Below are 9,457 nucleotides of genomic sequence, written 5' to 3'. Positions count from 1 at the left end.
TTGTGTTGTGCTTGATTCCATTGCAGCCATTGATCACAACTACCTCCTTAAAATAGGGTGTCAGAATAAAACTCCTGGGTACCTGAATAAACATGTGCTGTTCTAGGCACACATTCCAATTGTGTGTACATTCAATCCAAGACAAAACTTCATCTTTGTGTTACATGTACATACAATGTCTTATTGTTGATGCACATATAACTGAGACACACAATGTGTCCTAAACAAAGCCCTGATGTGTTACCAACAAATAGCTTGGTATCGCATTAAGTACATGGTTGTTATGAGAACTTAATTGGTCTATGCAAAAATCAAGGGTCTTGTCATTGGTATACCTGATAAACAATAACGGTGTACCTAAACACAATAAGTGTCGCAGTCACAGAAAATAAACATGGAAACCATTGCACACCCTGACCCCATGAATTCCTGTTACCAAAAGACAAGCTCGAAGCAAATGATTACTGGTTTTCCTGTTCCTCTCAAGCGTAATTGAAATGAATATAGTAGGAGTGAAGGAGAACAGTCCCTCAAATGAGTCATAACATCTGCTTGGAGAGTACTACATAGTGTGTGGTACTGCCCCCCTCCCCCATGGCAACATACGATCTGTATATGAATGCATTAAAGATGTAACTAATTACATGGAATCTAAATCTCCTTGTGTCGTAATACACTGTATGTAAGGTGCAGACATACCCTTTGTTGGATTTTTCTTTGTTGACTATTTGTACCAGGATAATAAGAGGTTGAGAACTTAACATCTGGTATGAACCATTGGGCAAGCAGTAGGCAAAAAGCTGTTGTCATTTCACTATTTTCAGTGGGGTGGTAGGATAGGTGTTTTGTTGCAGTGTCTACAGGAATGTAGCCTGATATCAGCTTTTTTATTTGAAGTAAGGCTGCACCAAGTAATTTTTATGGATGACGTCCTTTGGAAACCCTAAATCTAATGCGAGAGCGCGAAAAAAAAACAAGAAGGGCCGAAAAAAACAAGATGCCTAGATTTGAAAAATCTTGTCAGCAGGAAAAATTTGCACTGCTGACAGGATGATCAGTACAAAAATTGCACTACTGAGAGGACGATCCTGTCAGCAGTAGAAAAAATGCACTGCTGACAGGATGATCCAATTTTTTCTACTGATGACAGGATCATCCTGTCAGTAAGTAGCCACTTCCTTATTTATGCATTTTGCGTGACGAGTTATATGCATTTTGCGTGACGAGTTTTACATTAATCTTACGATTTGCGGCACTGTCGTAACTCTTTGGTCATAGTTACCGGAAGCGGAATTTCTTGTTTTTTTTCTGGGTACAGACCAAAATCAATGCGCGCGCGGACGTCATCCATAAAAATTATTTGGTGCAGCCTAAATTCAACGGAGCTGTTCATAACGATTTCGGTGGCCATGGACCTTCTTTGGCTTGGAGTATAGTGTCTTCTAATTTCCAAGCAGATGTTGGGGGTAGATAGTCATAACGTTTTCTGCTGTTTTCTTTTCTGACAGTACCCTTACATCTGCTTGGAGATTAATTGCCTGCCACGAAAATAGAAATGTTGCACACACGAAGCAATATACATATGAGGTAAACCATACTAGTATATCATAGTTATGTGACGAAAAACATTTGTACATGTATTACAAGATCGTTTCACAGACTATGAGCTATTTTTTCTTCAAAAGAGGTTCCATTTCCCTAATGTCCACCTTTTCTGGTATCTGACTGTTAAGTCACAATGATTTGTCGATTTATTGTCAAGTCAAGTCAAGTCTATATATTTGCTTCGAACCTTTTGTGCAATTTGCTAACCAAGTACGATAGCTGCACGAAAACAAGTCATCAATATTCGGTATTAGAACATTGAGCTGATGGTATTTTATCGATTATCCAACACGAAAATCGATTTGAAGAAGAAGCAACTTGTGACAAAACCCTATCGTATACTTTCAGGTAGACAGTCTTGTCTGCGCCGTCAGACAAATGTTTGTGTAACGTAACGATAGCACATCAGAACATGTAACAGTTATACAATCTGGCATCTGACCGTAATATTGGGAATTGCGCATGTGCAAAATATGAACATGATTTATGAACTTTATATATTGAAACAACAGGGACAAGGTTCGCAAGGCTGATTTTGTTGATTAAAATATCAAATAATTCAAGGTCCTCTTTTTTACAGTAAAACTGTTGGGTAGATGCCTCCTGCGTTTCATCATCTACGTCATTACAGTTCTGCTGTGTAAAGTTGCCTTGCGATAAAGAAATGTGTACTTAAACAACAGAGAGTTATATTAAGATACATGTACAAATATCGGGTTAGAGGTGAGTTCCGCACTTACGTATGAATATAACAAGGCGGACTGGACGAGTCGTCACTTCTAGCCACTTGTCGACTATCCAGAACAACCGAACTCTTCCGACATGATGTGGATAGCGGTCTTCGTTGTGTTTGCTTTTGGAGCAGGTAAGAAGCATTTTTTTCTTCAAATTATGGAAGTGCAATATTTGTATTGATCTAGAATATGGATACCAATTTAAACAAGCTAGTTGTCCAACGATTTAAAGGAAGTTGACGTTGCAAACTTTGGATTTAACACACTTGGAGATATATCATGAGAATACATGTGTGGAGTGAGTTGACTAAGTTGGTTTTAAATTTGAAAGATGGCAGACAAACCAAAAGTTAGTTTGCAAAGTTCGGGTGCTTCGTTTTTTTCCCATGGTCATCTAATACTTAGTGGGGTTCGAAAGAACGCTATTATATCATTTTGATCTTGACATTGCTTGAAGACAATGAATGAAAAGAATGAGACGTACGAAGGAAATTTTAACCTACAAACCGCGGAAGATATATATATATATATATATTTTGGAATAGCAATATTTGAGGGCACATATGTTAATTTCTTCGGATGTAATATAGAAGACAAAACTCGAAAAATTAACTAAGCGGTAGTTGAAACGTTTTGATCATAATATGCTTGTATATATTGATAGAAATGTATTTGTGATGCCGAGTTATGATACTTAAGTGAAGTTGTGTGCACAGAATTTGTGCACATTTTCGTATTTCCCACATGTCCACAGTCCTCGCAAAAATGAAAAGACTATAGATCGCAGTAGAATGCTTCGCAGGTGGAAGATTAGCTATTAGCTGTACAAAATGTATCTATTCATTTTTGTCTTTAGACTTGGTCCTTTTTGCTCGGAACAAACAAAGCAACCGGTACCGATCCCCGTGATGGAGGTTGCATCCGGGCAGCCTTCCATTTTTGGCCGCAAACTTTGATCAACGCCCACATGATTATTCAACTGTCATCAGACAAATAGATGATATTTTTGGCAAGGAGTTATAGCTGATATCATAGACCTACTCAAATACCCATATGAAGACTTGTTTCAAATTTGGAATTCAGACTTTTGTTACATTTTTCGTCTGTCCAAAACGACCTACTCGAAAGGAAAATGTATCCGTGTTTATTTTCCTTGGCGAGCAGCTAATTCTATTCATTGGATTATGGTTCAGATGCCTCTTCTATCGTTAATATACTTGAAACGCTGGAAAGACGTTGTGTTCATCGATCTATATAGTTCAGCTGTTTTCGCCTGTAGGTTTCTCACGGGCCGGATCATGCAAGGACACAACAGGCAATATTTTTCAAATTACCGGCCGGTGTGACGCAGATACAGATACTTAATTTCTAGATAGTTGCCCTAAAAATTATGGCATTACTGCATGCCAATGGTGTTAAGGATTTGGACAGTAAGAAAGAGTTAATTCTTTCAAGGGTCCTTCTGGAAAATTTGAAGTAGAGAGGTTATACTTTTGGTATCTAAAAGATTTCTTAAGGAAACAAATCTGAATGGAATGATAATACAATGCTAAACTTTAATCCAACACTAAGGTATTCACGGATCGAATTTTCAACGACTACTGTCGCCTTCTTCAGGATCAATAATGACCAATCACTGCCGAACGTAAACTCGCGAGAGTTACAGACGCGTGACTTTATTGACACGTGTCTTTGCGGATACGTGACGTCAGCAATTGGTCAAACGTGCCAGGAAGTTTATAACGCCCACTGTCTCTGTTAAGTGATGGCTGGAGTGCCCTGATGTACATGGCCTCCTTTATACCTCTCATAAAGTAGTCCTGCTCAGTGTCCAGTATTCTGACTTCGTCTAGTGAAACGGTATGGTCCGGAGATTGATGAATGGAGTAAATTTGGAAATCGATAAGAAATATACACAATGGAGGAAAATTCGACCAGACGGTCACGTCTGTGATCTTATGACGTCATGTATCCTACCATCCTTGCTTTGGATCAACAATCCAATCAATAATGACGTACCCGTTTCCATGACGACGCAGTTTCCGACGGAAACCCGTTGTCGGGTTACCAGAACGACCCGGCTTTTCCCGAGGAGGTTCAGCGGATCATCGGCGGCAGCTCGGCGTCCCTCGGCAACTTCCCCTGGCAGGCTCGGCTGGACGGTAAGTACAATAAGCCGCTTCACGATTTGAACTGCGCATGCGCGAGGTTAAAGGTGAAGGCCCCTGACTTGTTAACAGCACTAATTCTTGTCAACACCTTGCTTGATACATGTCCAGATGTGTTTTGTTCATGTCGAAGGGGACTTCAACGTTTACGCAATACGGTACAATCGTCATGAAACGATGAACGTCTAAGATATAACCTAAGACTACTTACAAGCTGGCTCAACGTGTGATATTTTCCGTTGATTGTTGGTTTGTATTAAATGACAGGTCCCCTGCTGTGTGGAGGGACTCTGGTCCATGCGTCCTACGTGGTGACGGCTGCTCACTGCTTCTTCTATGAAGGGTTGGTTGTGGTTTACCCGCTGTTTATTCGTGCGTTTGCGCGTATGTCTGTGTGTGGAGGTGTGTGTGCTCGTTTGTTTGTGTGTGTGTGTGTGTGTGTATGTGTATGTGTATGTGTGTGTGTGTGTGTGTGTGTGTGTGTGTGTGTGTGTATATGTGTGTGCTCGTTTGTTTGTGTGTGTGTGTGTGTGTGTGTGTGTGTGTGTGCCCGTGTGTGTGTACGTGTGTGTGTTGTATATATATGACACTGTATTTGTATATTTGCGTTTGTGTGTATCATTAGTATAATTCATGTAGGCATAGATGAGTTTGTTTGTGTTTATTTGCAGTCTTTAGATTGCGTTTTAGTGACAGGAGAGGAAATGGTTTGTCCAACACGACTGCTAGCATATATGTACTCTAACAGGTCGATGTAGTAAACATACGACACTACCTTAACTTAAGACAAGACGGTTATCCAAACGCACCTCCTTGCGTTTGGTAAAAGGACTGCAACCTTGTACCAAACGTTTATGTAACCGATTTGTCCTTGGTGCTGAAGACTGTTCACACCAGTCACTGACGTTTTTCCTCTCCAAAGATTTAGACAAGAATGTTATCCAGATGCACCTCCTAGCGTTTGGCAAAAGGACTACAAGACTGCTCAAAAAGGTATATGTCACCGACCCGTCCTTGGTGCTGAACACTCATCACAGCCACAGACAGACACTTAAGCTTTTCCTCTCCGAAGGTTTCTGTGCAGGGCACGCCTGTGATGCACTGTGTTGAGCGTTAAGCGCGTCTACCTTGTATAAAGAAAACAAAATGATGAAATAAATAGATGAATGAATACTGTAAATAAGATTTGATTTTTTTAAAAATGACAGACAGGACTTCACGAACCCCAGTCAATGGACGATCCGGCTTGGTGAGATCTACCCGAACTCTCACGAGAACACGGAGCAGGGCATCCGCGCAGCCAGCATCACCGTTCACTACGGCTACAACCAGTGGGCCACGCCTGACTACGACATCGGTACGGACACCGACATACAGGCTAACTATCAATTACAGGATTACGTCGCCATCTTGGATTTTGACGTCATGCCGGTGCCATCCTTTTTTCGGTTGGATTTTGAATTCCACCGAGTAGAGTAATATTATTAACACGCAAACCTGTTCTTATAGTCTCCACATACACTGCACTCTAGTTGTTATAATGATGGTTATCCATGATAAAGTTTTAAACGTTTGTTCCAACACAATGTCAGTAACTCGCCAACCCAAATTCTTAAATTCTGATTCTACTACATTTGCATCTACCTTCAGTATTTTACAGTTTACTCTCCAAGCAGAGGTGGCTTCGGCTGTTTTTTGACGTGTTTTAGGCGTTTTTGGGGCTCTCTATTTGTCCCGTTTTCTTTATGCCATCAAGCCAAACTTTTTGCCAATACGATCATTCCTTGAGCTGCTTTCTCGATCTCACATATGTCTAGCATTGCTTATTCTGCACTTTTCACAATTTACAATTGCAACTGTTGATACTTTCATCATAGAGTCCATTCCAAGTCACCACACGGGTGTTTAGAATGTGACACCTTTGTAACTATTTCTAATATATATAAAATTTGTTTACACTTTCTAAATGTTCCCACATTTTCGTGGAATATTCAAAATATTCATGGCACGGGGAACAACATTTCTGATACTTTCTAAAGATTGGCTACATTCCCCTGCCTTTATTTCAAAATTTCTACTGTTTACATCTAGCACGTAGAAAAAAGCTTGTATGTTCAACGGGAATGACGCTTTGTTTTCACCGTTGCTTTCCCCAGCGGTCATCCGTCTGAGCCACGCCGCTAACATTAATAACTACGTCAGCCCGATCAGCCTGCCGTCGTACGACGCGCCGGACGGGACCAACTGTGTGGTCAGCGGGTTCGGGGACACCACCGGTCAGTTCCTCTTTTTTATGACTGGTTTATTGAGTGAACTCTCTTTGCGAGAATTGTGAGATTCAGTACATCTTAGCTTAAACATAACTAGGCTTAGCGTGGAATTTCCCATACATTATAAAATACTACAAATCAAAGTACACTGTACATTAAAATCAACACTATACATAGAATGTCCGTTATACATTGTTGTTCAAGAGTTTGAATATGTATGGCACGGGGCTGTTAGCATGCCGCTCTTTACATGCTGGTGTCAGGTCGAGTTTACATGTTATCTCTCATATTTCTGGTCCGGTCGAAATCCGGACCGGGCAATGATGATATTTTCTCATTGTTCACGATAGAGTGGGAACCATCTTGGAATCTACAATACAGATTTAGATATTCATGCCAAACTTTCGGCACTTTCGTTTTGCGACTACCTCACATAAGTATCTCTAGTGCTCAACCCACGAATGTCCGATTATCGCAAACGGGGTACCACCCGGTGCTCGCACGATTAGCTCACGGTGTAAATTTGTTACCGGTTCCTGCGTTGATTTTTAGTACGAGTTAAAATGATTCGGGGTCCCGGCCTGGCCCAAAAATTGCCCGGCAGCCGCAGGGTGTCCCATGGGGCCACGTAGGGGTCATACCCGATAATGCAAAAAAAAAAACACCAGCCCGTCAACTACCCGACGGGGCTCCCTTTACCCTAAGCATTATTTTGTAACCGAATGTCGGTCTTGAAAGTTGAACATCTTTGTAATCCACCAGGAAACGGGAACCTTGCAAGCCGACTGCAGTACGTGTACGTGCCGGTGATGAACAGGAACACCTGTAACTACTACATGAACGGCGCCATCACCAGCCGCATGTTCTGTGCAGGCTATGACAACGGGGGCAGGGACAGTTGTCAGGTACATATTACCTCATCTCCCGTACATCTGCTTGGAATGTCACCCTTCATATACATTTACAGTACCTTTCACATTCCCTATGTCTCACTGTCAGTCACAATTGCAAGTGCAATTTAAGCCCGGACGTAAAAAAAGCACATTGTGTGATCTGTTTTTAAAAATCGTTGACAACTGGTAACTTTGTAACGATATGCCTCTTTTGGCGCGCAAGTGTCATTGGTTGTTGTCGGTGGGTGAGAGGTGGAAATCGAAAAAGACGCATGTAAAAAAAACGTTGATCTATTGTAAGATTGCAATCTTGTTATGACTACTGACCAATCAACAAGCAATGCAATGTTCTTTGCCAAAGTAGTAAGCTTACTTTTTAAATGTCCCATTGAGTAGTTTTGGTATAACTATCAACCAACTAAGCAAGCAAAGCAATGCTCTTTGCTAATTTCAAAGTATGACCTGAATTAACATTAATCCGCCGTGTTTCATAAATCCGCCACTTCAAAAAACAGTGGGTTGAGAGATCTCTAGTGCGGCACTCCTCAGGTATGCACAGTTTAGATATACAGGGGTACATTTAACTGGGGGACGTTGGGTTGGAGATCTGTTCGGACGTTTATTTTCAGGGTGACCGGAATTATGTACCCTTGTGGAATCATGTTAGCAGATGTTAAATGTAGTCCGTTACTTTTTCATTTGCAGGGTGACAGCGGAGGCCCGTTGGCTTGCCAGTTGGGCGGAACCTGGACGTTGTCGGGCGTGGTGAGTTGGGGTAACGGCTGCGCTCTGGCCGGCAACCCGGGCATCTACACCCGGGTCACGCAGTTCAGGAGCTGGATCTCACAGCACACAAACTACGCTGTATAATCACACAGTAGCAACGGGTTTAACCCAACTGCCCTCATCAAGGTTCTGTTACACTTAACCAAGCTTGAGAAGATTTGGGTCTTGGGAAGGAAAGGGCACGTTGAAGTAACCATGATCTTAAGTGTATGAAACGTTCGGGGCAACACTCTGGTTGCTTCGATGTTTTGTATAACACTATACAAAATAAACAGTGTCAAATCAATGAATAATGTGAGGACGTTTTTATGTGGGTTACGTTTTGGTATAGCGTGCAAAGTACGATTACGAAGTGTTGTGTGAGTCGTGGCACGCCACATGGACAAGTGGTTATTAAGAACTATCAACCCAGGATTGAGGTATTCAAGAACTAATTTTCCCTCAAAGTTGGCGTAGAATGGAACTCGTTGCCACAAAGCACAGTATGGGAATCCTCACCAGATTGCTTTAAACAACATCTACATGCAGGTGCGCAAAGGTTAGGTAACAGGTCGTTCAGTATAGCCCCTGTCACACTTGTGCGTATAGACAAGTCCGCATGAGTTGCGTATTAACATGTTTCTGGTTTAGGTTAAGTTTGCAGCCGAAGAAGGAATTTCTTAGGGTCGATCACTTGGCTGCACAGCAGTGGGTCAAAGTAGAAAACACCTTCGTGCCCGCACACTTTAGTTAAACCAAAAAAACGTTAATGCGCAACTCCCTCACACTTGAATATAACGTTACGCACAAGTGTGACAGGGCCTTATAATGTATAATAATAGTCTTTATTGCATAACAACATAATGTCGCGCCGCGTGCCTTCGAAGCTGGTGTGTTACCGAAGATCGGCTATACCGGCTATACAGATGCAGATTCTAGACTTATACCTACCAATAGGCAACTTACTTACATAAATCCACCAGACTTCGATGCAAAATGGGTTCGAGTTCAAGTGCTTTTTG

At 41.6% G+C, this 9,457-nt stretch overlaps 1 protein-coding gene across 1 annotated transcript; it reads left to right on the top strand.

Moving 5' to 3' along the window:
- Positions 1–2,334: 2,334 nt before the first annotated feature.
- On the top strand, positions 2,335–8,742 carry LOC136435496 (trypsin-3-like). Its single transcript, XM_066429103.1, has 7 exons — positions 2,335–2,470; positions 4,379–4,501; positions 4,775–4,850; positions 5,716–5,864; positions 6,664–6,783; positions 7,540–7,682; positions 8,376–8,742. The coding sequence occupies exons 1-7, from the start codon at positions 2,428–2,430 to the stop codon at positions 8,538–8,540; spliced, it is 819 nt and encodes a 272-aa protein (XP_066285200.1). The 5' UTR covers positions 2,335–2,427; the 3' UTR covers positions 8,541–8,742.
- Positions 8,743–9,457: the final 715 nt, after the last annotated feature.

Source organism: Branchiostoma lanceolatum, chromosome 1 (genome assembly GCF_035083965.1).
Source record: "Branchiostoma lanceolatum isolate klBraLanc5 chromosome 1, klBraLanc5.hap2, whole genome shotgun sequence".
In the NCBI taxonomy this organism is placed as follows: Eukaryota; Metazoa; Chordata; class Leptocardii; order Amphioxiformes; family Branchiostomatidae; genus Branchiostoma; species Branchiostoma lanceolatum.
The sequence above is the reverse complement of the archived record's forward strand: the minus strand, read 5'-3'. Positions and strand labels throughout refer to the sequence as shown.

Excerpts from the sequence above, each read along its gene's own strand:
- LOC136435496 (XM_066429103.1), top strand. The coding sequence starts at position 2,428 with ATGATGTGGATAGCGGTCTTCGTTGTGTTTGCTTTTGGAGCAG. Across the intron at positions 2,471-4,378 it reads TGTGTTTGCTTTTGGAGCAG|TTTCCGACGGAAACCCGTTG; the intron begins GTAAGAAGCATT and ends ATGACGACGCAG. Across the intron at positions 6,784-7,539 it reads CGGGTTCGGGGACACCACCG|GAAACGGGAACCTTGCAAGC; the intron begins GTCAGTTCCTCT and ends GTAATCCACCAG.